The following is a 27,951-nucleotide window of genomic DNA, read 5'->3' on the forward strand; positions in this document are numbered from 1 at the left end:
ATGAAAACAGCAGACATGTGTATTTGACATGATAAATCAAAAATATAATGACATTTCATCTACAGGCTGATATTCAGGTAAAATGCAACGTTTTGTAGGATGATAAACGGTTGATGGTATATTTTTTTATACTGATTGTATTTGCAGGATGTAAACGAAAGTGTAGAATCAATGAAAGGTGTGTTAAAGGAAAATGCCGATGCAAGCGAGGTACCTTCAGGACAAAACTAGGAACATGTAAGAGTAAGTGTCTCAACCTCAAATTGATTGTCAACAGCTATGTCACCTTCTCTTTTTTTAATTGTATGATGTGTATTTCCTAAATGCGTCATATTTAATGATATCATTTGACCTGTAACAATATAACGACATGCTATCAAAACTTCATTTGAAATATTATAAAATTCTTTCAAGTATCTTATTAATGCAGTTTACTCTGTTTAGTTGTTGATATGTTTTTGAATATTTTAAAACTAAATTGATACATTTTCAGGAAAGATACCGTGTACACGAAAATGTAAGAGTGGATTCGTTTGTAGCTTCCTTGGAAAATGCAGACCAAAAGGTATATTTACATTTCGTTACTAAAAGTGAAATTGAGAAGGATGATTTCATTTAAACCGTGGTAATGTAATCACGATAAGTTGCACATAGTTATGTTCAAGAAATATTTTGTTTTAAATGTTAGCGTTTGGGGTTTGTGTTATTAAACATAGAGCACAATGAAAACTACGACTACATACATCAACAACACTATAGATAAAGAAAATAAGGCATAGTGGTGTTTGTTCAATGATAATCATCCACAGACCAAAAGACAACATTTTATTATGAATTTACGTACGTTTTGTTTTCTATTTGAGGGATGATGGCATTAATGTATATAACTTGAATATATTAAACTTCCTATTGGTTTTTTAATGTTACATTCATAATTTTTCTGTTTGTACGCTAGTTTACGCTTTCATCTCTGTACATTGTGAGTTATTGTTTAACTGTGTCTTTCAAAATGTTGTATTATTTATAGATACTACATATTGTTTTCACTATACACTTTATGAAAACAGCAGACATGTGTATTTGACATGATAAATCAAATATATAATGACATTTCATCTGCAGGCTGATATTCAAGTAAAATGCAACGTTTTGTAGGATGATAAACGGTTGATGGTATATTTTTTTTAAATGATTGTATTTGCAGGATGTAAACGAAAGTGTAGAATCAATGAAAGATGTGTTAAAGGAAAATGCCGATGCAAGCGAGGTACCTTCAGGACAAAACTAGGAACATGTAAGAGTAAGTGTCTCAACCTCAAATTGATTGTCAACAGCTATGTCTTCTTTTTTTTTTTTAATTGTATGGTGTGTATTTCCTAAATGCGTCATATTTAATGATATCATTTGACCTGTAACAATATAACGACATGCTATCAAAACTTCATTTGAAATATTATAAAATTATTTCAAGTATCTTATTAATGCAGTTTACTCTGTTTAGTTGTTGATATGTTTTTGAATATTTTAAAACTAAATTGATACATTTTCAGGAAAGATACCGTGTACACGAAAATGTAAGAGTGGATTCGTTTGTAGCTTCCTTGGAAAATGCAGACCAAAAGGTATATTTACATTTCGTTACTAAAAGTGACATTGGGAAGGACGATTTCATTTTAACCGTGGTAAAGTAATCACGATAAGTTGCACATAGTTATGTTCAAGAAATATTTTGTTTTAAATGTTAGCGTTTGGGGTTTGTTTTATTAAACATAGAGCATATTGAAAACTACGACTACATACATCAACAACACTATAGATAAAGAAAATAAGGCATAGTGGTGTTTGTTCAATGAAAATCATCCACAGACCAAAAGACAACATTTTATTATGAATTTACGTACGTTTTGTTTTCTATTTGAGGGATGATGGCATTAATGTATATAACTTGAATATATTAAACTTCCTATTGGTTTTTTAATGTTACATTCATATTTTTTCTGTTTGTACGCTAGTTTACGTTTTCATCTCTGTACATTGTGGGTTATTGTTTAACTGTTTCTTTCAAAATGTTGTATTATTTATAGATACTACATATTGTTTTCACTATACACTGTATGAAAACAGCAGACATGTGTATTTGACATGATAAATCAAATATATAATGACATTTCATCTACAGGCTGATATTCAGGTAAAATGCAACGTTTTGTAGGATGATAAACGGTTGACGGTATATTTTTTTTTATAATGATTGTATTTGCAGGATGTAAACGAAAGTGTAGAATCAATGAAAAGTGTGTTAAAGGAAAATGCCGATGCAAGCGAGGTACCTTCAGGACAAAACTAGGAACATGTAAGAGTAAGTGTCTCAACCTCAAATTGATTGTCAACAGCTTTGTCACCTTCTTTTTTTTTAATTGTATGATGTGTATTTCCAAAATGCGTCATATTTAATGATATCATTTGACCTGTAACAATATAACGACATGCTATCAAAACTTCATTTGAAATATTATAAAATTCTTTCAAGTATCTTATTAATGCAGTTTACTCTGTTTAGTTGTTGATATGTTTTTGAATATTAAAACTAAATTGATACATTTTCAGGAAAGATACCGTGTACACCAAAATGTAAGAGTGGATTCGTTTGTAGCTTCCTTGGAAAATGCAGACCAAAAGGTATATTTACATTTCGTTACTAAAAGTGACATTGAGAAGGACGATTTCATTTAAACCGTGGTAAAGTAATCACGATAAGTTGCACATAGTTATGTTCAAGAAATATTTTGTTTTAAATGTTAGCGTTTGGGGTTTGTGTTATTAAACATAGAGCACAATGAAAACTACGACTACATACATCAACAACACTATAGATAAAGAAAATAAGGCATAGTGGTGTTTGTTCAATGAAAATCATCCACAGACCAAAAGACAACATTTTATTATGAATTTACGTACGTTTTGTTTTCTATTTGAGGGATGATGGCATTAATGTATATAACTTGAATATATTAAACTTCCTATTGGTTTTTTAATGTTACATTCATATTTTTTCTGTTTGTACGCTAGTTTACGTTTTCATCTCTGTACATTGTGAGTTATTGTTTAACTGTTTCTTTCAAAATGTTGTATTATTTATAGATACTACATATTTTTTTCACTATACACTTTATGAAAACAGCAGACATGTGTATTTGACATGATAAATCAAATATATAATGACATTTCATCTACAGGCTGATATTCAGGTAAAATGCAACGTTTTGTAGGATGATAAACGGTTGACGGTATTTTTTTTTTTATAATGATTGTATTTGCAGGATGTAAACGAAAGTGTAGAATCAATGAAAAGTGTGTTAAAGGAAAATGCCGATGCAAGCGAGGTACCTTCAGGACAAAACTAGGAACATGTAAGAGTAAGTGTCTCAACCTCAAATTGATTGTCAACAGCTATGTCACCTTTTTTTTGAATTGTATGATGTGTATTTCCTAAATGCGTCATATTTAATGATATCATTTGACCTGTAACAATATAACGACATGCTATCAAAACTTCATTTGAAATATTATAAAATTCTTTCAAGTATCTTATTAATGCAGTTTACTCTGTTTAGTTGTTGATATGTTTTTGAATATTAAAACTAAATTGATACATTTTCAGGAAAGATACCGTGTACACCAAAATGTAAGAGTGGATTCGTTTGTAGCTTCCTTGGAAAATGCAGACCAAAAGGTATATTTACATTTCGTTACTAAAAGTGACATTGAGAAGGACGATTTCATTTAAACCGTGGTAAAGTAATCACGATAAGTTGCACATAGTTATGTTCAAGAAATATTTTGTTTTAAATGTTAGCGTTTGGGGTTTGTGTTATTAAACATAGAGCACAATGAAAACTACGACTACATACATCAACAACACTATAGATAAAGAAAATAAGGCATAGTGGTGTTTGTTCAATGAAAATCATCCACAGACCAAAAGACAACATTTTATTATGAATTTACGTACGTTTTGTTTTCTATTTGAGGGATGATGGCATTAATGTATATAACTTGAATATATTAAACTTCCTATTGGTTTTTTAATGTTACATTCATATTTTTTCTGTTTGTACGCTAGTTTACGTTTTCATCTCTGTACATTGTGAGTTATTGTTTAACTGTTTCTTTCAAAATGTTGTATTATTTATAGATACTACATATTTTTTTCACTATACACTTTATGAAAACAGCAGACATGTGTATTTGACATGATAAATCAAATATATAATGACATTTCATCTACAGGCTGATATTCAGGTAAAATGCAACGTTTTGTAGGATGATAAACGGTTGACGGTATTTTTTGTTTTATAATGATTGTATTTGCAGGATGTAAACGAAAGTGTAGAATCAATGAAAAGTGTGTTAAAGGAAAATGCCGATGCAAGCGAGGTACCTTCAGGACAAAACTAGGAACATGTAAGAGTAAGTGTCTCAACCTCAAATTGATTGTCAACAGCTATGTCACCTTTTTTTTGAATTGTATGATGTGTATTTCCTAAATGCGTCATATTTAATGATATCATTTGACCTGTAACAATATAACGACATGCTATCAAAACTTCATTTGAAATATTATAAAATTCTTTCAAGTATCTTATTAATGCAGTTTACTCTGTTTAGTTGTTGATATGTTTTTGAATATTTTAAAACTAAATTGATACATTTTCAGGAAAGATACCGTGTACACGAAAATGTAAGAGTGGATTCGTTTGTAGCTTCCTTGGAAAATGCAGACCAAAAGGTATATTTACATTTCGTTACTAAAAGTGACATTGAGAAGGACGATTTCATTTAAACCGTGGTAAAGTAATCACGATAAGTTGCACATAGTTATGTTCAAGAAATATTTTGTTTTAAATGTTAGCGTTTGGGGTTTGTTTTATTAAACATAGAGCACAATGAAAACTACGACTACGTACATCAACAACACTATAGATAAAGAAAATAAGGCATAGTGGTGTTTGTTCAATGAGAATCATCCACAGACCAAAAGACAACATTTTATTATGAATTTACGTACGTTTTGTTTTCTATTTGAGGGATGATGGCATTAATGTATATAACTTGAATATATTAAACTTCCTATTGGTTTTTTAATGTTACATTCATAATTTTTCTGTTTGTACGCTAGTTTACGTTTTCATCTCTGTACATTGTGAGTTATTGTTTAACTGTTTCTTTCAAAATGTTGTATTATTTATAGATACTACATATTTTTTTCACTATACACTTTATGAAAACAGCAGACATGTGTATTTGACATGATAAATCAAATATATAATGACATTTCATCTACAGGCTGATATTCAGGTAAAATGCAACGTTTTGTAGGATGATAAACGGTTGACGGTATATTTTTTTTTATAATGATTGTATTTGCAGGATGTAAACGAAAGTGTAGAATCAATGAAAAGTGTGTTAAAGGAAAATGCCGATGCAAGCGAGGTACCTTCAGGACAAAACTAGGAACATGTAAGAGTAAGTGTCTCAACCTCAAATTGATTGTCAACAGCTATGTCACCTTTTTTTTTAATTGTATGATGTGTATTTCCTAAATGCGTCATATTTAATGATATCATTTGACTTGTAACAATATAACGACATGCTATCAAAACTTCATTTGAAATATTATAAAATTCTTTCAAGTATCTTATTAATGCAGTTTACTCTGTTTAGTTGTTGATATGTTTTTGAATATTTTAAAACTAAATTGATACATTTTCAGGAAAGATACCGTGTACACGAAAATGTAAGAGTGGATTCGTTTGTAGCTTCCTTGGAAAATGCAGACCAAAAGGTATATTTACATTTCGTTACTAAAAGTGACATTGAGAAGGACGATTTCATTTAAACCGTGGTAAAGTAATCACGATAAGTTGCACAAAGTTATGTTCAAGAAATATTTTGTTTTAAATGTTAGCGTTTGGGGTTTGTGTTATTAAACATAGAGCACAATGAAAACTACGACTACATACATCAACAACACTATAGATAAAGAAAATAAGGCATAGTGGTGTTTGTTCAATGAAAATCATCCACAGACCAAAAGACAACATTTTATTATGAATTTACGTACGTTTTGTTTTCTATTTGAGGGATGATGGCATTAATGTATATAACTTGAATATATTAAACTTCCTATTGGTTTTTTAATGTTACATTCATATTTTTTCTGTTTGTACGCTAGTTTACGTTTTCATCTCTGTACATTGTGAGTTATTGTTTAACTGTTTCTTTCAAAATGTTGTATTATTTATAGATACTACATATTTTTTTCACTATACACTTTATGAAAACAGCAGACATGTGTATTTGACATGATAAATCAAATATATAATGACATTTCATCTGCAGGCTGATATTCAGGTAAAATGCAACGTTTTGTAGGATGATAAACGGTTGATGGTATATTTTTTTAAAATGATTGTATTTGCAGGATGTAAACGAAAGTGTAGAATCAATGAAAGGTGTGTTAAAGGAAAATGCCGATGCAAGCGAGGTACCTTCAGGACAAAACTAGGAACATGTAAGAGTAAGTGTCTCAACCTCAAATTGATTGTCAACAGCTATGTCTTCTTTTTTTTTTAATTGTATGATGTGTATTTCCTAAATGCGTCATATTTAATGACATCATTTGACTTGTAACAATATAACGACATGCTATCAAAACTTCATTTGAAATATTATAAAATTCTTTCAAGTATCTTATTAATGCAGTTTACTCTGTTTAGTTGTTGATATGTTTTTGAATATTTTAAAACTAAATTGATACATTTTCAGGAAAGATACCGTGTACACCAAAATGTAAGAGTGGATTCGTTTGTAGCTTCCTTGGAAAATGCAGACCAAAAGGTATATTTACATTTCGTTACTAAAAGTGACATTGAGAAGGATGATTTCATTTAAACCGTGGTAAAGTAATCACGATAAGTTGCACATAGTTATGTTCAAGAAATATTTTGTTTTAAATGTTAGCGTTTGGGGTTTGTTTTATTAAACATAGAGCACAATATAACTACGACTCCATACATCAACAACACTATAGATAAAGAAAATAAGGCATAGTGGTGTTTGTTCAATGAGAATCATCCACAGACCAAAAGACAACATTTTATTATTAATTTACGTACGTTTTGTCTTTCTATTTGAGGGATGATGGCATTAATGTATATAACTTGAATATATTAAACTTCCTATTGGTTTTTTAATGTTACATTCATAATTTTCTGTTTGTGCGCTAGTTTATGTTTTCATCTTTGTACATTGTGAGTTATTGTTTAACTGTTTCTTTCAAAATGTTGTATTATTTATAGATACTACATATTGTTTTCACTATACACTTTATGAAAACAGCAGACATGTGTTTTTGACATGATAAATCAAATATATAATGACATTTCATCTGCAGGCTGATATTCAGGTAAAATGCAACGTTTTGTAGGATGATAAATGGTTGATGGTATATTTTCTATAATGACTGTATTTGCAGGATGTAAACAAAAGTGTAGAATCAATGAAAGGTGTGTTAAAGGAAAATGCCGATGCAAGCGAGGTACCTTCAGGACAAAACTAGGAACATGTAAGAGTAAGTGTCTCAACCTCAAATTGATTGTCAACAGCTATGTCACCTTTTTTTTTTTTAATTGTATGGTGTGTATTTCCTAAATGCGTCATATTTAATGATATCATTTGACCTGTAACAATATAACGACATGCTATCAAAACTTCATTTGAAATATTATAAAATTCTTTCAAGTATCTTATTAATGCAGTTTACTCTGTTTAGTTGTTGATATGTTTTTGAATATTTTAAAACTAAATTGATACATTTTCAGGAAAGATACCGTGTACACGAAAATGTAAGAGTGGATTCGTTTGTAGCTTCCTTGGAAAATGCAGACCAAAAGGTATATTTACATTTCGTTACTAAAAGTGACATTGAGAAGGACGATTTCATTTAAACCGTGGTAAAGTAATCACGATAAGTTGCACATAGTTATGTTCAAGAAATATTTTGTTTTAAATGTTAGCGTTTGGGGTTTGTTTTATTAAACATAGAGCACAATGAAAACTACGACTACGTACATCAACAACACTATAGATAAAGAAAATAAGGCATAGTGGTGTTTGTTCAATGAGAATCATCCACAGACCAAAAGACAACATTTTATTATGAATTTACGTACGTTTTGTTTTCTATTTGAGGGATGATGGCATTAATGTATATAACTTGAATATATTAAACTACCTATTGGTTTTTTAATGTTACATTCATAATTTTTCTGTTTGTACGCTAGTTTACGTTTTCATCTCTGTACATTGTGAGTTATTGTTTAACTGTTTCTTTCAAAATGTTGTATTATTTATAGATACTACATATTTTTTTCACTATACACTTTATGAAAACAGCAGACATGTGTATTTGACATGATAAATCAAATAGATAATGACATTTCATCTACAGGCTGATATTCAGGTTAAATGCAACGTTTTGTAGGATGATAAACGGTTGATGGTATATTTTTTTATAATGATTGTATTTGCAGGATGTAAACGAAAGTGTAGAATCAATGAAAGGTGTGTTAAAGGAAAATGCCGATGCAAGCGAGGTACCTTCAGGACAAAACTAGGAACATGTAAGAGTAAGTGTCTCAACCTCAAATTGATTGTCAACAGCTATGTCACCTTCTTTTTTCTTAATTGTATGATGTGTATTTCCTAAATGCGTCATATACAATGATATCAATTGACCTGTAACAATATAACGACATGCTATCAAAACTTCATTTGAAATATTATAAAATTCTTTCAAGTATCTTATTAATGCAGTTTACTCTGTTTAGTTGTTGATATGTTTTTGAATATTTTAAAACTAAATTGATACATTTTCAGGAAAGATACCGTGTACACGAAAATGTAAGAATGGATTCGTTTGTAGCTTCCTTGGAAAATGCAGACCAAAAGGTATATTTACATTTCGTTACTAAAAGTGACATTGAGAAGGATGATTTCCTTTAAACCGCGGTAAAGTAATCACGATAATTTGCACATAGTTATGTTCAAGAAATATTTTGTTTTAAATGTTAGCGTTTGGGGTTTGTGTTATTAAACATAGAGCATAATGAAAACTACGACTACATACATAAACAACACTATCGATAAAGAAAATAAGGCATAGTGGTGTTTGTTCAATGAGAATCACCCACAGACCAAAAGACAACATTTTATTATGAATTTACGTACGTTTTGTTTTCTATTTGAGGGATGATGGCATTAATGTATATAACTTGAATAGATTAAACTTCCTATTGGTTTTTTAATGTTTCATTCATAATTTTTCTGTTTGTACGCTAGTATACGTTTTCATCTCTGTACATTGTGAGTTATTGTTTAACTGTTTCTTTCAAAATGTTGTATTATTTATAGATACTACATATTTTTTTTCACTATACACTGTATGAAAACAGCAGACATGTGTATTTGACATGATAAATCAAATATATAATGACATTTCATCTACAGGCTGATATTCAGGTAAAATGCAACGTTTTGTAGGATGATAAACGGTTGACGGTATATTTTTTTTTATAATGATTGTATTTGCAGGATGTAAACGAAAGTGTAGAATCAATGAAAAGTGTGTTAAAGGAAAATGCCGATGCAAGCGAGGTACCTTCAGGACAAAACTAGGAACATGTAAGAGTAAGTGTCTCAACCTCAAATTGATTGTCAACAGCTTTGTCACCTTCTTTTTTTTTAATTGTATGATGTGTATTTCCAAAATGCGTCATATTTAATGATATCATTTGACCTGTAACAATATAACGACATGCTATCAAAACTTCATTTGAAATATTATAAAATTCTTTCAAGTATCTTATTAATGCAGTTTACTCTGTTTAGTTGTTGATATGTTTTTGAATATTTTAAAACTAAATTGATACATTTTCAGGAAAGATACCGTGTACACCAAAATGTAAGAGTGGATTCGTTTGTAGCTTCCTTGGAAAATGCAGACCAAAAGGTATATTTACATTTCGTTACTAAAAGTGACATTGAGAAGGACGATTTCATTTAAACCGTGGTAAAGTAATCACGATAAGTTGCACATAGTTATGTTCAAGAAATATTTTGTTTTAAATGTTAGCGTTTGGGGTTTGTTTTATTAAACATAGAGCACAATGAAAACTACGACTACGTACATCAACAACACTATAGATAAAGAAAATAAGGCATAGTGTTGTTTGTTCAATGAGAATCATCCACAGACCAAAAGACAACATTTTATTATGAATTTACGTACGTTTTGTTTTCTATTTGAGGGATGATGGCATTAATGTATATAACTTAAATAGATTAAACTTCCTATTGGTTTTTTAATGTTACATTCATAATTTTTCTGTTTGTACGCTAGTTTACGTTTTCATCTCTGTACATTGTGAGTTATTGTTTAACTGTTTCTTTCAAAATGTTGTATTATTTATAGATACTACATATTTTTTTCACTATACACTTTATGAAAACAGCAGACATGTGTATTTGACATGATAAATCAAATATATAATGACATTTCATCTACAGGCTGATATTCAGGTAAAATGCAACGTTTTGTAGGATGATAAACGGTTGACGGTATATTTTTTTTTATAATGATTGTATTTGCAGGATGTAAACGAAAGTGTAGAATCAATGAAAAGTGTGTTAAAGGAAAATGCCGATGCAAGCGAGGTACCTTCAGGACAAAACTAGGAACATGTAAGAGTAAGTGTCTCAACCTCAAATTGATTGTCAACAGCTATGTCACCTTTTTTTTAATTGTTTGGTGTGTATTTCCTAAATGCGTCATATTTAATGATATTATTTGACCTGTAACAATATAACGACATGCTATCAAAACTTCATTTGAAATATTATAAAATTCTTTCAAGTATCTTATTAATGCAGTTTACTCTGTTTAGTTGTTGATATGTTTTTGAATATTTTAAAACTAAATTGATACATTTTCAGGAAAGATACCGTGTACACGAAAATGTAAGAGTGGATTCGTTTGTAGCTTCCTTGGAAAATGCAGACCAAAAGGTATATTTACATTTCGTTACTAAAAGTGACATTGAGAAGGATGATTTCATTTAAACCGTGGTAAAGTAATCACGATAAGTTGCACATAGTTATGTTCAAGAAATATTTTGTTTTAAATGTTAGCGTTTGGGGTTTGTTTTATTAAACATAGAGCACAATATAACTACGACTACATACATCAACAACACTATAGATAAAGAAAATAAGGCATAGTGGTGTTTGTTCAATGAGAATCATCCACAGACCAAAAGACAACATTTTATTATTAATTTACGTACGTTTTGTCTTTCTATTTGAGGGATGATGGCATTAATGTATATAACTTGAATATATTAAACTTCCTATTGGTTTTTAAATGTTACATTCATAATTTTCTGTTTGTGCGCTAGTTTATGTTTTCATCTTTGTACATTGTGAGTTATTGTTTAACTGTTTCTTTCAAAATGTTGTATTATTTATAGATACTACATATTGTTTTCACTATACACTTTATGAAAACAGCAGACATGTGTTTTTGACATGATAAATCAAATATATAATGACATTTCATCTGCAGGCTGATATTCAGGTAAAATGCAACGTTTTGTAGGATGATAAATGGTTGATGGTATATTTTCTATAATGACTGTATTTGCAGGATGTAAACAAAAGTGTAGAATCAATGAAAGGTGTGTTAAAGGAAAATGCCGATGCAAGCGAGGTACCTTCAGGACAAAACTAGGAACATGTAAGAGTAAGTGTCTCAACCTCAAATTGATTGTCAACAGCTATGTCACCTTTTTTTTTTTTTTAATTGTATGGTGTGTATTTCCTAAATGCGTCATATTTAATGATATCATTTGACCTGTAACAATATAACGACATGCTATCAAAACTTCATTTGAAATATTATAAAATTCTTTCAAGTATCTTATTAATGCAGTTTACTCTGTTTAGTTGTTGATATGTTTTTGAATATTTTAAAACTAAATTGATACATTTTCAGGAAAGATACCGTGTACACGAAAATGTAAGAGTGGATTCGTTTGTAGCTTCCTTGGAAAATGCAGACCAAAAGGTATATTTACATTTCGTTACTAAAAGTGACATTGAGAAGGACGATTTCATTTAAACCGTGGTAAAGTAATCACGATAAGTTGCACATAGTTATGTTCAAGAAATATTTTGTTTTAAATGTTAGCGTTTGGTGTTTGTTTTATTAAACATAGAGCACAATGAAAACTACAACTACGTACATCAACAACACTATAGATAAAGAAAATAAGGCATAGTGGTGTTTGTTCAATGAGAATCATCCACAGACCAAAAGACAACATTTTATTATGAATTTACGTACGTTTTGTTTTCTATTTGAGGGATGATGGCATTAATGTATATAACTTGAATATATTAAACTACCTATTGGTTTTTTAATGTTACATTCATAATTTTTCTGTTTGTACGCTAGTTTACGTTTTCATCTCTGTACATTGTGAGTTATTGTTTAACTGTTTCTTTCAAAATGTTGTATTATTTATAGATACTACATATTTTTTTCACTATACACTTTATGAAAACAGCAGACATGTGTATTTGACATGATAAATCAAATAGATAATGACATTTCATCTACAGGCTGATATTCAGGTTAAATGCAACGTTTTGTAGGATGATAAACGGTTGATGGTATATTTTTTTATAATGATTGTATTTGCAGGATGTAAACGAAAGTGTAGAATCAATGAAAGGTGTGTTAAAGGAAAATGCCGATGCAAGCGAGGTACCTTCAGGACAAAACTAGGAACATGTAAGAGTAAGTGTCTCAACCTCAAATTGATTGTCAACAGCTATGTCACCTTCTTTTTTCTTAATTGTATGATGTGTATTTCCTAAATGCGTCATATACAATGATATCAATTGACCTGTAACAATATAACGACATGCTATCAAAACTTCATTTGAAATTTTATAAAATTCTTTCAAGTATCTTATTAATGCAGTTTACTCTGTTTAGTTGTTGATATGTTTTTGAATATTTTAAAACTAAATTGATACATTTTCAGGAAAGATACCGTGTACACGAAAATGTAAGAATGGATTCGTTTGTAGCTTCCTTGGAAAATGCATACCAAAAGGTATATTTACATTTCGTTACTAAAAGTGACATTGAGAAGGATGATTTCATTTAAACCGTGGTAAAGTAATCACGATAATTTGCACATAGTTATGTTCAAGAAATATTTTGTTTTAAATGTTAGCGTTTGGGGTTTGTGTTATTAAACATAGAGCACAATGAAAACTACGACTACATACATAAACAACACTATCGATAAAGAAAATAAGGCATAGTGGTGTTTGTTCAATGAGAATCATCCACAGACCAAAAGACAACATTTTATTATGAATTTACGTACGTTTTGTTTTCTATTTGAGGGATGATGGCATTAATGTATATAACTTGAATAGATTAAACTTCCTATTGGTTTTTTAATGTTTCATTCATAATTTTTCTGTTTGTACGCTAGTTTACGTTTTCATCTCTGTACATTGTGAGTTATTGTTTAACTGTTTCTTTCAAAATGTTGTATTATTTATAGATACTACATATTTTTTTCACTATACACTTTATGAAAACAGCAGACATGTGTATTTGACATGAAAAATCAAATATATAATGACATTTCATCTGGAGGCTGATATTCAGGTAAAATGCAACGTTTTGTAGGATGATAAACGGTTGATGGTATATTTTTTTTAAATGATTGTATTTGCAGGATGTAAACGAAAGTGTAGAATCAATGAAAGGTGTGTTAAAGGAAAATGCCGATGCAAGCGAGGTACCTTCAGGACAAAACTAGGAACATGTAAGAGTAAGTGTCTCAACCTCAAATTAATTGTCAACAGCTATGTCACCTTCTTTTTTTTTAATTGTATGATGTGTATTTCCTAAATGCGTCATATTTAATGATATCATTTGACCTGTAACAATATAACGACATGCTATCAAAACTTCATTTGAAATATTATAAAGTTTCATTCAAGTATGTTATTGATTCAGTTTACTCTGTTTAGTTGTTGATATGTTTTTGAATAATTTAAAACTAAATTGATACATTTTCAGGAAAGATACCGTGTACACGAAAATGTAAGAGTGGATTCGTTTGTAGCTTCCTTGGAAAATGCAGACCAAAAGGTATATTTACATTTCGTTACTAAAAGTGACATTGAGAAGGACGATTTCATTTAAACCGTGGTAAAGTAATCACGATAAGTTGCACATAGTTATGTTCAAGAAATATTTTGTTTTAAATGTTAGCGTGTGGGGTTTGTTTTATTAAACATAGAGCACAATGAAAACTACGACTACATACATCAACAACACTATAGATAAAGAAAATAAGGCATAGTGGTGTTTGTTCAATGAGAATCATCCACAGACCAAAAGACAACATTTTATTATGAATTTACGTACGTTTTGTTTTCTATTTGAGGGATGATGGCATTAATGTATATAACTTGAATAGATTAAACTTCGTATTGGTTTTTTAATGTTTCATTCATAATTTTTCTGTTTGTACGCTAGTTTACGTTTTCATCTCTGTACATTGTGAGTTATTGTTTAACTGTTTCTTTCAAAATGTTGTATTATTTATAGATACTACATATTTTTTTCACTATACTCTTTATGAAAACAGCAGACATGTGTATTTGACATGATAAATCAAATATATAATGACATTTCATCTACAGGCTGATATTCAGGTAAAATGCAATGTTTTGTAGGATGATAAACGGTTGATGGTATATTTTTTTATAATGATTGCATTTGCAGGATGTAAACGAAAGTGTAGAATCAATGAAAGGTGTGTTAAAGGAAAATGCCGATGCAAGCGAGGTACCTTCAGGACAAAACTGGGAACATGTAAGAGTAAGTGTCTCAATCTCAAAATGATTGTCAACAGCTATGTCATCTTCTTTTTTTTTAATTGTATGATGTGTTTTTCCTAAATGCGTCATATTTGATGATATCATTTGACCTGTAACAATATAACGACATGCTATCAAAACTTCATTTGAAATATTATAAAATTCTTTCAAGTATCTTATTGATGCAGTTTACTCTGTTTAGTTGTTGATATGTTTTTGAATATTTTAAAACTAAATTGATACTTTTTCAGGAAAGATACCGTGTACACCAAAATGTAAGAGTGGATTCGTTTGTAGCTTCCTTGGAAAATGCAGACCAAAAGGTATATTTACATTTCGTTACTAAAAGTGACATTGAGAAGGACGATTTCATTTAAACCGTGGTAAAGTAATCACGATAAGAAACACATAGTTATGTTCAAGAAATATTTTGTTTTAAATGTTAGCGTTTGGGGTTTGTTTTATTAAACAGAGAGCACAAAGAAAACTACGACTACATACATCAACAACACTATAGATAAAGAAAATAAGGCATAGTGGTGTTTGTTCAATGAGAATCATCCACAGACCAAAAGACAACATTTTATTATGAATTTACGTACGTTTTGTTTTCTATTTGAGGGATGATGGCATTAATGTATATAACTTGAATAGATTAAACTTCCTATTGGTTTTTTAATGTTACATTCATAATTTTCTGTTTGTACGCTAGTTTACGTTTTCATCTCTGTACATTGTGAGTTATTGTTTAACTGTTTCTTTCAAAATGTTGTATTATTTATAGATACTACATATTGTTTTCACTATACACTTTATGAAAACAGCAGACATGTGTATTTGATATGATAAATCAAATATATAATGACATCTCATCTACAGGCTAATATTCAGGTAAAATGCAACGTTTTGTAGGATGATAAACGGTTGTTGGTATATTTTCTATAATGATTGTATTTGCAGGATGTAAACGAAAGTGTAGAATCAATGAAAGGTGTATTAAAGGAAAATGCCGATGCAAGAAAGGAACCTTCAGGACAAAACTAGGAACATGTAAGAGTAAGTGTTTCAACCTGAGATTAATGTAAAAGCTTTGTCATATTAGTTTATTTTAAAAATGTGGTACTTTTTTTTTTATCTTTCACAACAATAATATTATATTACCGTTGGAAATATGACGACTTATATATTTATGAAAAGTGAGACGAAAGATACCAAAGGGACATTCAATATCATAAGTCGAAAAAACTGACAACACCATGGCTAAAAAAGAAAAAGACAAATAGACAAACAGTAGTACAGAAAACACAACATAAAAAACTAAAGATTGAGCATTACGAACCCCACTTAAAACTTTGGGTGATATATTTGCTCCAGAAGGGTAAGCATTGACTATTTTACCATGTGATTTAAGATAAACAGATCTGAATTGTTGCAGAGTGTTTTTGAATAGAGTGATATAATATTTACAAGCAGAAATTATTACCGTTATATGTTATAGAATACATTTCTTATACAAGAACTATTAAAAATCTAAATAACAAAAACTTAATATGTGTATCTATTTCCAAAGAGCGATGTAATGTTAATAGTTGTGGAATCAACGCAGTCTGTGTCAAAAGGAGATATTGTAGATGTAAAATGGGATATGCTGGTCATCCAAAAACATTATGTGAAGGTAAAGAATTAATTGTTAGTGGGTCAAATCAACATTACATTGCAGATAATTAATAACATGAGTCAAATCTGAATGAGACAAAAATCTGTGGCACAGGAATACCAAATTGAAAACTCATATAACAACAATGTATTGCCCTTAACAGTGTACTAGCGTCAAATCAATAAAGGGCCATTAAAAAAGAGTCGAAGGATACCAAATATCCATCTCAACATATACAAATACTGTTTTTGTATTTCATATATTATAACTAAATTTTTAAATAACCAAGCGTTGCAAAACTGACTACCAGTATTATATAACGTTCAGTAATTAATGCAATTATAATCTTAAATCATACAAAAATGTTATCTGCTGGTAATTATTTGTAGGTTTTTACACTATTGGTTTGTACAAAATATTCAGTATCACCATATATGAAGTACAGGGGGGGGGGGGGGCGATTTTTGCAGAATGAATATTTACTTTCTACTTTTGTTAGGACGCCTTATTTCTTTTCACTTTTGCACGCAACTATTTCCTGCATTGTTACGGATTTTGTTTGGAAGAATATTCTTTTGCATAACCTTTTGTCACCTCCGCCACCCCAGAATATGAAATATCAAATGGTCATCTCATTTCCTTGCAGTTGATCTGTTGATTGAACGTGCCATAATTATAATGATGTTAAAGTCTTACCAGTCAAATCATATTATTTGAGAAATATTAGTCTCTAAATACAATTTCAGAGGTAAAAGAATGTATCAAAAATGCAAAAGGAAATGACTACATTGGAAAAATGAGTACAACAGAATCTGGTAGAACATGTCAGGCATGGAATAAACAAACACCGCACCGTCACAGCAAATTGAATGTTGGAGATGCTAAAAACTACTGTAGGAATCCGGATAACGAACCAAGGCCATGGTGTTATACAACAGATAGGAGGAAACGTTGGGAATTTTGTAGAATTCCTATTTGTGGCAAGTAGTCTTAGATAGTTATGAATGAAATGCACATTTTGGTCTTATGCCTTTATGTACGTATGTGTTACTCTTTATTTCGGGAAACAAAATATTGCATTACACTTATCTAAGGCTGGCTTATTTTTAAATGTTTTTTTTTTATCTGATGCGCTTGTCCTGTGTTCATTTTATGGTTTTAATCTACAATACGGATCAAGTATCTACAAGACATCTTCTGTTACCTTTACCTTCAATCATGATACAAAAAACTGATTTCGACAAAAAATTGTGACGTCACAATTTTTATTTCGGTTTTTGTGTTCTTTACATGAGATTAGTTACAACTGGATTTTCATAAGAACTCCTGGACGTCGTATACGGGATCGTAGTCTCAACATGACAAATGACTACTGGAAACCGAACAGAGGCATCGTTTTTATTATATTTTCCCGGATATTACCAGATCGAACCGGGCTGAATTTTATGTGTGAAATAAAAGTTTTATGTACCAATCTTCTATAGCTGGTAGGTATGTAACAGATGCAAGAACCTCTGTTTGTATATCAAAATAGATGAAAATTACAATTACAATCGCATTACCGAATTAATTTCAGAGTACTACTTCCTCTAAGGATAACAGTAGTTTATATAAATGATTTTCGAATATTTTACAGGTGCACCAAAACCACCATGTGGTAGTGTGGTAATAATGGCATGTCATTCAGATCGTAAACACAGAACGGAATGTCGTGTTCCAAACGCTGAGAGAATTAATTATATTGAACTTAAAAGTGGCGAGGATAATCCGTCTTGCACATTTGGTGTTAACTATGGTTTCTACGGAGTGACGTTATGGTCAATAGAAAGTTGCCGGGAAAAATTTAAAGTTTGCTTTACTCCAAGTATGTTGTCATTTGAGGATCTAAGATTGAAAAAATTCTGATATACTTTCTACTTTATTCATACATCTATGAAATATATTAAATAAACTTCATGGAGAGTACAATTTAAAGGAATTTTCTTCATTGCGATTGTTTAAAAACATGATACCAGTTTGCATACACAACTGGCGTTTTAAAATAACCTTCTTCTGGTAAACTCGAGATCAACCATAAAAAAACGTTGGAAAAGCAAATAAAGTAAAAATAGAGCTAAGGTACTAAATTTGATCAAACCAATGTCAATCAGTTTCACTGTAACTTTTTAATTGTTTCATGCAAGCATATATATCGTTAACCAATCATACATACATATTCAAATCGAGGTAAAATGTACCAAATTTGCTACAAGATAGTTGACGAAAGTCGTCAAAAATGTGTGTTTTCCTGGTAAATAACAGTAATATAAATTTGAAAATCTTTATAATTGTACATCTTGTTTGAATGTTATAGTTTGTATCTGTTGAAATGAGATGACAAACATATGTAAATACTGCAAATATCTACAAGTGTATGCAGTTTGGATACAACTTCAGTTAAAAATGACTAAAAAGGGGTTTTACACTAAAAAATAAGTCAATCGAATATAGTTTATTCGCAAAATTTGCGAACATTAATCTTTCGAAGACATCTTTTACTTTAAAGTGTATCAATAACTGTTAATTTTTGTAAAATCAGCACAATTTTTTTTTTGTAATTTATTATTGATAATTACCAGTAAACTACAAATGAACTAGTCTTTACACAATTTGTTATGACTGTATGACATGTTTTGTTATTTTACAGAGAATCGTGTTCCAATACTTCCTCCTCCAGAAGGTAAGTCTCACTTTGTTTCTTACATTTATTTGGTATGTCAACGTAGGGCAAGTTTCCCAAAGTTGTATATTGAAAAGGTGAAATGCATGATAATTTGAAAGGCTCATGTGTTCGGCAAAAACCTGTGGTATATTTTTGTCTACACAAGTAGAATAGTCTGACAAGCAGAATTAAAGTTCCTGTATGTCTCCATTTGGTGCTTATTTCTTGAAAAGTAACATTACAATGCAAAAGAAGGGATAAATTAGGAGTGATTTGGCCACGAAAATTCATTAGAAATTATATCATGTATGATACCATTAATAATCATAATGTTTGGCATATGTTATTCACAAAATGTGAATATTAGCCAAACCTTGGCTATGCACTTTGACTGTAGCGTCTTTATGTATGGTGACACCATAATCGTGATGCATTTAAATTTAAGCAAAAATTTCCTAATTTAAAAAAAAAATGTTGGATAAGTTACCGTTTAATTGTAAAAGTCAAGATTTTGCTTAATATCTTATGTTTTAATTAATTTACTGGCATGGTATGGCTGTATAATCAATGACAATAGTGTATTTTTAACCAAAACTGCAATGTCTTATTAAAGTATAAAGATTCGACGTTTGTTTCTGAAAATCGGAGATAGTTGAACATATTTTGACTTTGTGCTCATTTAATAATCGTACTTTTTTCTTAATTTCACAATATTTTTTACATCTTTTAGAATGTCGCAATACTGAAAAGGGGGAGGACTATGTTGGAAAATGGAGTAAAACCGAAACTGGGAAGAATTGTCAGAGATGGGACCAACAATATCCACATCAACATGCTTTCTATCTTGATGGAAAAGATTCTGAAAATTACTGTAGAAATTTTGACGGTTCTGAAAGACCTTGGTGTTATACAGAGGATCCTTACACTGAGAGAGAATATTGTGCTATACATAAATGTGGTGAGTTGACCTTATTCTTGACCTTTTCTTGTTCGTTTTCAACCTTTTGGTGTTTAGACAAATCATGTGCAAAATTGTGTAATGATAACCAGAAACCCTACCTATGATCACCTATTTCACTGCAACAGATGCGTATTTTGATTATTGATTTTCCTTCAAGAATGATAAAGGTGAAATTATTGAAAATTATTTGAAAATCCAGAACCTAATACAAAATTGTGGTGATATTAACAAAAAGAATCAAAAGTATAAACCGATCCATAATTTCAAAAACCATAAAATCAAAGTTGATGAGCTGATACGTTTACTTATTCATGCAAGGAAAAGTATCAACCAATTACCAATTAATTGACATGTTACCGAAATACATAACACATATTTTTGTGATAGGTAAAAATGTCCATTGTGTATATTGTATTAAATCTACTCTGATAACGACTGCAACTGGAACTCATCGGATTGTACTTCCATGCAGTTTTTCGAGCATCAAATACTGGTGTGCACAATTACCACTACATTTGATCTTTTAGCGACTATTAAATTTTTTTTGAAATGCTGACTGATATTTTCATGAAATAGTCATAATTCATAATGTTAGAAATTTTAGTTTGGGTTTCGACATATTTCTTTTTAAATCATCCTTATCACATTTCTAAGGAAAATATGTGCTTAATAACTATATGGGCGTATTCTTTTAAATTGAAATTAAAATAATATGTATTTATAATTTTTATTCAAAGCACCTGAAGATCCAGGGGATGTAGATGGTGAGTATTTTCTTTATACTGAAAAACCCTGATACATCCTTCAAATTGTATGCATCGTCATTTACGAGTACAAGTTTTTCTAGTTTGAATTCGTTTTACTTTTGTCATTTCTGGGTCTTTTATACATTTGTAGATTGCTATGCGGTTTTTGTGTTGATCATGGTTAAAGACCTTTAGCTGCTAACGTCTACGTCATTTTGGTCTCTGGTGGAGACTTGTCTTATTGACATTCATATCACATCTTTTTTAATTTTTTTAATTAGCTTGTTATAAAAATCGGTACAGATATGTAAAAGAAACCAGAAACTTCTATGAAGGACTCGAGACTACCTCTTAAATCGTATAGTAATCGTAAAGTTATAGTCCGCAGTCTACATGTCGATATGAATCGGCTCCGTACCATATGTAAAGACAGGGTCTTCTTTTATGCGATATGCTAGGTATAACTAGCATGCTTGTCTGAAGAAAGACAAAGTGATTATCAGGATTGTGATGCATAAAAAAATCCTTTTTTTCAGTTTAAAAAGATATAAATGAAATCGATCAATTGTTGAACACAACCTTAAAGTGTCTTGTTCTCTTAATGTTATTTGCTATGTCGTTTTATCCTGCAATCAGCCAACTATTGTACAAATAACAGGTACATAAATAAATTTTTGCTTTATTTGTACTTGTACAAATAAAGTCTCCTGTTACCCCTCTTCCATGTTGAGCAAGCGATAATGTGGATATTTCTTTTTGCGTACCAGTTAATGTTGGGGTCCTCTTTGCGGTCCGCGTTTAAACTATGTCGATTTCTTTGAAAAAATTAAAGACAATGATTTAGATTTTAACAACTAAAGTTTCAAGTGTTGGGTGTAAATTTCAGGATAAAAACAATATATGTACATTGTCGGAAAATATGAAATTTATATTTTCCGACAATGTACATATATTGTATATATATTGCTCACTCAACGACGCATAAAGCTCATCTCAAGTTATTCATACATATTTCAGAATGTCGAAAATCTACAAAGGGTACGGAATACAAAGGTCGAATTAGTTTGACACAAACTGGGCGTACCTGTCAGTATTGGGAACGGCAATATCCACAAAAACACAGGTTTAAAAAGCTTAAAACGGAACATAATTACTGTAGAAATCCTGACAACAGCGGACAACCATGGTGTTATACGAATGATCCAACCAAACGCTGGGAATATTGTAAGATACCTATTTGTGGTAAGTTTACTTGCTTTAAATTGAATGTCATTGCATTGCAATAATATAGAAATCGTAATATAGGAATCATTATATTGTTCTTTGTTCTTTTCTTTTTTTCAATAAATTGACAAAATTAAACTGCTATATCCTTATTTAGTAGCAAACGATATTATTGCTTTGTTCACTTATTGTTAAGGAATAGCAGTGCACAGCATTTACTTTTTATTCTGTAATTTTATATTGAAATAATTGAGTAAATTATTCATATAGGTTTGTTATACATTAGTGACTTAAATGAAAAAGTTCAATACAAAATATTTGATTTATCTAATACACAAACATTACAGTTATTTTTTTTTCGCATTGCATTTTAAGCTATGAAAATTTTTAGAACTGGTATTCATAACAGCGAAATATCCAGTTATATTAATATTAATCGCATTAATAAATATGCATATAAAAAATGTCATACAATAAAAGAGGGGCGAAAGATACCAGAGGGACATTCAAACTCATAACATGTGCATTTCATTAGAGAATTTGATTAATTTCATACATGTGCATTTCATTTGAGAATTTGATTAATTTCATACATGTACATGTGCATTTCATTTGAGAATTTGATTAATTTCATATGTGTGCATTTCATTTGAGAATTTGATTAATTTCATATTTTATGAAAAGTTTTACCGTGTTTTTTTACTGAAAACATTGGAAGAAGTTCCTACAAAAATGAATGTCCTAATTGTCGCCTCATATTTTACGGGTAATTCACTTTCCTTCGTTCGGAAAAAATAATATATATCTCCCCTCCAAATACAAAATGCTGAATACATGTAAGCAACAAGTCTGGCAAAATACACAATGTTTTCTTCTGTTTTCACATGAACAGGACAAAACATGTGTTTGTAACTCATGAGATGGGAAGTTTACTCAATGTTATATATTATCATTATAAACCTGGCCACAACGGAACATTGAACGTTAATAGTCGCTCTGAAAGTTACCTTCTTTGAAACTGTATCGAATATTCGGTAGAATTCCCTCACATCTATACTAATAAAATAACATAAAGTCCACATTTTGAGGATCGTTGCTTAACATTGACAACATATTGATTAAATCATATCTTATACACACAATTAGTCGGTAAAATTTCCCCTTCCGGACTGATCCTTTTGTATTCCGTGTAATTGAAAAATACTGATGTCTTACAAATTCCAGCTTCTTTCCGATACGATTGTAATGTTATTGATGGGACAGGGCTTCCGGGTCGTTACCTTACATTGCAGGAACCACTATTTCATGATCTAGTTGGTTTCTAAGTTAAATTCTGCAATTTGAAACATACATGGCTCTTATGTCTTACCTTCAAGTTAAGTGAAAATCTATCCAGGACAAACCTTCTGGTGACGTGTGATGGAAAAATCAACATACCGTGAATGAGATATAAGATCGGAATGATTCCCGGAAGTTCGTTTGTACAAAAGCGGGATCTGAGAAACAGGCAAATCGAGCCCTCCTATTTCTGTTTCATATAACTTTTTAAATTCAAAATAAACACTCAATAAGGGTTTTATAGTGATCCCCAGTCCTAAAGCTTTCGTTTGATACAAAAAAGTAAAATCACAAAAATACTGAACTCCGAGGAAAATTCAATTCAATGGGAAAGTCCCTAATCACATGGCAAAATCAAATGACAAAACACATCAAACGAATGGACAACAACTGTCATATTCCTGACTTGGTACAGGCATTTTCAAATGTAGAAAATGGTGGATTGAACCTGGTTTTATAGCGCTAAACCTCTCACTTGTACGACAGTCTTATCAAATTCCGTTATATTTACAACGATGCGTGAACAAAACAGATATTATAAATAAAATAGTCAAAATATGGGTACAGCAGTAATCACTGTGTTACAATTTCAAAACAAACAATTATTTACAAAAAAGGTTGATACAAATGCACCAAAATAACTAAATATTTTAAAAGTAACAGCTATGAGTATAAACTATTTTGTTTTAGATATGTACTAAAGTCTGGTATTTTCCCAGACCGAGCCTGAATTAGTGTTTCAACACCATAACAATCTCTTAACCAAACATTATATTGAGCTTTTAATTTTGACTCGTTGTTTATAAAATTCCATGTTTTGTAGAATTGTATATGCCACCCTCAACCCCCTTTTTCCCCATTATGGTACTGCTACTGTTTCAACTGAAATTGATTTATTGATTTTGAACAGAATAAGGATTCTTGGGTTTTTTTTTTATTAAGCCGGGTTACCATTTCATTGAAGTATACACTGCATGTTCATTTAAGGAACCATGGTCGTTTTGACTCGTTACTTGATCTCAACCGAAGTCCCTAATTCACGTTCACCAAGGGAAGTTTTGCACTAATAAGGGTTCGCACCGTGTCGTTCTGCCCCAATTTTCGTAATTCATAGTAATTAGGCATAATCATAGGGATATAAAAGCTTTTAAGTGTAATCTATCAAAGGTCTTAAATAAGCACTAACGATGGTCGTTAAAATCTTTTAAAGACCGGTTAATTTCATATAAGCTACTTGTTTTTCACTCGTTCCGTTGGTTGATAACATTTGATATTGTCATTTTTTATTGACTTCGGGGCCTTTTATAGCTGACTATGCGGTATGGGCTTTGCTCATTGTTGAAGACCGTACGGTGACCTATAGCTGTTAATTTCTGTGTCATTTTGTCTCTTGTGGAGAGTTGTCCCATTGACAATCATACCACATCTTCTTTTTTATATTCCCCCTTTTTGAATATTCCTTGGGGATAGGTTATTATGTTATATTATTTTTAAAAGATGATAAAAAGTACGGCTTCCATGCTTTTCATAACAAGCATCAAAACGGTGTCATCTATTGATGTTGCAGTAATCTGCAGTATTCATAGATATTCAACAGAGTACTGCGACATCAAATATAGAAATTAACACTTTACTAATTTGGTACGTCCGAAGTGCTTTTCTGGATATTGTTTAGTATATAGGAAGGTTGTTTCTTACCTGTTGCCTACAGGTGGATATGGATCATCATCATAACCATAAATGTCTTTGTCATTGGCAGTATCCTGAAACACAAAAGTATTTATTAATGAATATAACATCTTTAAGTTAAAAATCTCCAATTGATATGAAAAAATATCGACTCTCATGTCTGGCAACTTTTCTGGTATTTAATTCAGAAAAGCATCAAACTCATAACATCTGGCATGTTTCTACTTATTATGCTACAAATTTGTTGACAGTACTGCCAGGTGATCATAGCTTTTTAAACGGTTTTAAACACCTGTTTATTGTGAAAGACATGTGGTTGTCCTTTAGCCTTTAAATCTAAGGTAACTTGTGAGTAGCAAAATTCTGAGTACTCTCTTTCTTTCTACAGAAAAGGCATTGTTCGACTATTTTTTTTAACCAACTTATACTCTGCGGTCCTAAACAGTGAAGGTAACGAAATTGGTTTTCTTGAAAAGACCTTTCTTTTTTTCACGTAAAACCGGCATTGCAGGGCAAACTCGTGGGTGCCTCTTTTAGAGCAAATCCGGGATCCAACAGGGCTTTGTAGAATTGTGAAGGAAACACAGCATTATGGGAAGGATTATCAGGCAGTTTAACACGATCGAATGGTTTGTGTATTATTGAGGTTGAAGATATTATTAGAATTTCGGCATTGTTCAGTTCGAGTAATATTGGTCTCCTTATGAATGATAAAGTGCTGGTTGCAATACATTGTTCAAGAAAGCGATTAGTAAATGAACTTGTAGTTGTTAACACAAGACCGAACTAAATAAGTAAATGTATGTTGTTCTTTTTACTTTTACAGCAAAAGCAAAAGCAAAGGGCGAGCACGCCAGCATTATTTCAATTTTCATTGTTTCCCCTTACTTGGCTAATAATTCACGAGAAGCCTTGACTATGTTGAGGATAAAATATATTATTTATATATTCCTATTAGTAAATACACGTAAATTGTATGTATAATTGAATTAATGACAATCGTTCTGCATCAGCCATCCATGGTGATACCGATATCAGTCACGGTCTCAAAAGGCTTTATCACACCGAAACAGAAATATGTCGGTGTCAAGTATAATAAAGTGTTTATGGAATGACTTTTTTTACAAAAACACCCCGTATCAGCCCTCGACCAATGTAATGCCTCGAGCAGACCTCTCGGGGGATTACATTGCGGTTTCGGCTTCATACAGGTGTGATATGGAAAAAGATATCTGATATTCTCTATTTATATTTTTTGAATTTTTTGCCCCGAGCGATTAATTCAGAAATTTCATATTTGATACTTACAACATTTGCAGCTAGATCAGGATGGTCGGTTTGTAATCCATCGTCCAATACTGCAATAACGATACCAGCACCAGAGTAACCTGCTGACCAGGCGCTTCCGACTTTCATTGTTGGAGTAACATCGTCATTCTAAAAATGATAATTGTGATTCTTATTTCTTCAATTTTTCGTGCATTTAGAGTTATTTTCCTAATGCTTCAGCTTGGTTGGCTTTCTTGCTTTGTCTGTATAAATGTTTGCTCAAGCATTGTAATTAAGATTGATATCTGCAACCAATAGATATGCGGTGCTTCAGCCTGTATACAGTATACTCTGCATTATACTTTACACCCAACAACATTTAAGTATAGTGTATACAAGCTGAAGCCCCACCTATCTTTTGATTGCAGATGTCAATCTTAATTACAATGATCGAGCAATCATTTATACAAACAAAGCAAGCATGCCAACCAAACCTTTAAACTACAAGCATTAGGAAAATAGCTCTAACCGATTCATATTATTTGGGATTCATTTTTAAGAACGTGCCAACGTTCATTAAATTTCGGATATGATTTTCCGAAAAATAATTTCGGAATATTATTCAGGGGCTTTCAGTAAATTATAAGATTATAGTGGTTTTACCACTTTCACCCAATAAAAATGATATTTCGATATATGAATTTTCTAAAATGCTCGGCAAACTTCACATATAAAATTTTAAAAATGTAACTATCTAAATTAGATAAATTTTACAATTAAGTGTAATAGAATCTATGTATCTAGTACACATTTTTTTTTTTGGGGGGGGGGGAGGGGCAGCTAAAGCCCGCCTCAGGGTGCGGGATTTTCTCGCTGTGTCCAAGACCCATTGGTGGCCTTGGGCTGTTTTCTGCTCTTTGGTCGGGTTGCTGTCTCTTTGACACATTCCCCGTTTCCATTTTCAATTTCATTATATACTTATTTACTTAATATATGTGTAGAGGGAATACATTTAAGCTATCTTTTACGAGTTTGATATAAATAAAGGAAATGTGAGAAAAACGAACTAGAGGCTCACCTAGTTAGTTTCTGCCAAAAAAACAACAAAGGGTAAAATAATTGTCATTTAAGAGCAATCACCCCTGTAAAGTGTCTACTATCGCTTGAAGCAAAATTTGACATGTGTAGATCTTGCTGATCATGTTTTGCTATTAAAAGTGTCTATCTTCCCATTATAGTTTTCAAGATAATAGGCATCAAAACACTAAAAATGGGTAGAAATCGTCATTAAAGAGCAATAAACCCTATAAGAAGTCGACTGACGATTAACTGG

The 27,951-nt window shown here is 30.9% G+C and overlaps 1 protein-coding gene across 1 annotated transcript in view; it reads left to right on the forward strand.

The window, feature by feature from the left end:
- The window catches only part of LOC127737130 (zonadhesin-like), an 82,689-nt gene extending 58,328 nt beyond the window's left edge, over positions 1–24,361 (forward strand). Inside the window, exons 51-89 of the mRNA XM_052247664.1 lie at positions 148–243; positions 494–565; positions 1,205–1,300; positions 1,551–1,622; positions 2,264–2,359; positions 2,608–2,679; positions 3,321–3,416; positions 3,662–3,733; positions 4,375–4,470; positions 4,718–4,789; positions 5,431–5,526; positions 5,774–5,845; positions 6,485–6,580; positions 6,829–6,900; positions 7,538–7,633; positions 7,884–7,955; positions 8,595–8,690; positions 8,941–9,012; positions 9,655–9,750; positions 10,001–10,072; positions 10,714–10,809; positions 11,056–11,127; positions 11,765–11,860; positions 12,113–12,184; positions 12,824–12,919; positions 13,170–13,241; positions 13,881–13,976; positions 14,228–14,299; positions 14,939–15,034; positions 15,285–15,356; positions 15,994–16,089; positions 16,604–16,708; positions 17,437–17,670; positions 18,327–18,554; positions 19,377–19,409; positions 20,122–20,349; positions 21,090–21,116; positions 22,116–22,340; positions 24,351–24,361. Of these exons, the coding sequence (XP_052103624.1) occupies positions 148–243; positions 494–565; positions 1,205–1,300; positions 1,551–1,622; positions 2,264–2,359; positions 2,608–2,679; positions 3,321–3,416; positions 3,662–3,733; positions 4,375–4,470; positions 4,718–4,789; positions 5,431–5,526; positions 5,774–5,845; positions 6,485–6,580; positions 6,829–6,900; positions 7,538–7,633; positions 7,884–7,955; positions 8,595–8,690; positions 8,941–9,012; positions 9,655–9,750; positions 10,001–10,072; positions 10,714–10,809; positions 11,056–11,127; positions 11,765–11,860; positions 12,113–12,184; positions 12,824–12,919; positions 13,170–13,241; positions 13,881–13,976; positions 14,228–14,299; positions 14,939–15,034; positions 15,285–15,356; positions 15,994–16,089; positions 16,604–16,708; positions 17,437–17,670; positions 18,327–18,554; positions 19,377–19,409; positions 20,122–20,349; positions 21,090–21,116; positions 22,116–22,340; positions 24,351–24,361 (3,707 nt within the window). The remainder of the gene's footprint in view (positions 1–147; positions 244–493; positions 566–1,204; positions 1,301–1,550; positions 1,623–2,263; positions 2,360–2,607; positions 2,680–3,320; positions 3,417–3,661; positions 3,734–4,374; positions 4,471–4,717; positions 4,790–5,430; positions 5,527–5,773; positions 5,846–6,484; positions 6,581–6,828; positions 6,901–7,537; positions 7,634–7,883; positions 7,956–8,594; positions 8,691–8,940; positions 9,013–9,654; positions 9,751–10,000; positions 10,073–10,713; positions 10,810–11,055; positions 11,128–11,764; positions 11,861–12,112; positions 12,185–12,823; positions 12,920–13,169; positions 13,242–13,880; positions 13,977–14,227; positions 14,300–14,938; positions 15,035–15,284; positions 15,357–15,993; positions 16,090–16,603; positions 16,709–17,436; positions 17,671–18,326; positions 18,555–19,376; positions 19,410–20,121; positions 20,350–21,089; positions 21,117–22,115; positions 22,341–24,350) is intronic.
- The last annotated feature ends 3,590 nt before the right edge of the window (positions 24,362–27,951 follow it).

Source organism: Mytilus californianus, unplaced genomic scaffold (assembly GCF_021869535.1).
Source record: "Mytilus californianus isolate M0D057914Y unplaced genomic scaffold, xbMytCali1.0.p SCAF_4, whole genome shotgun sequence".
NCBI classification, from domain to species: Eukaryota; Metazoa; Mollusca; class Bivalvia; order Mytilida; family Mytilidae; genus Mytilus; species Mytilus californianus.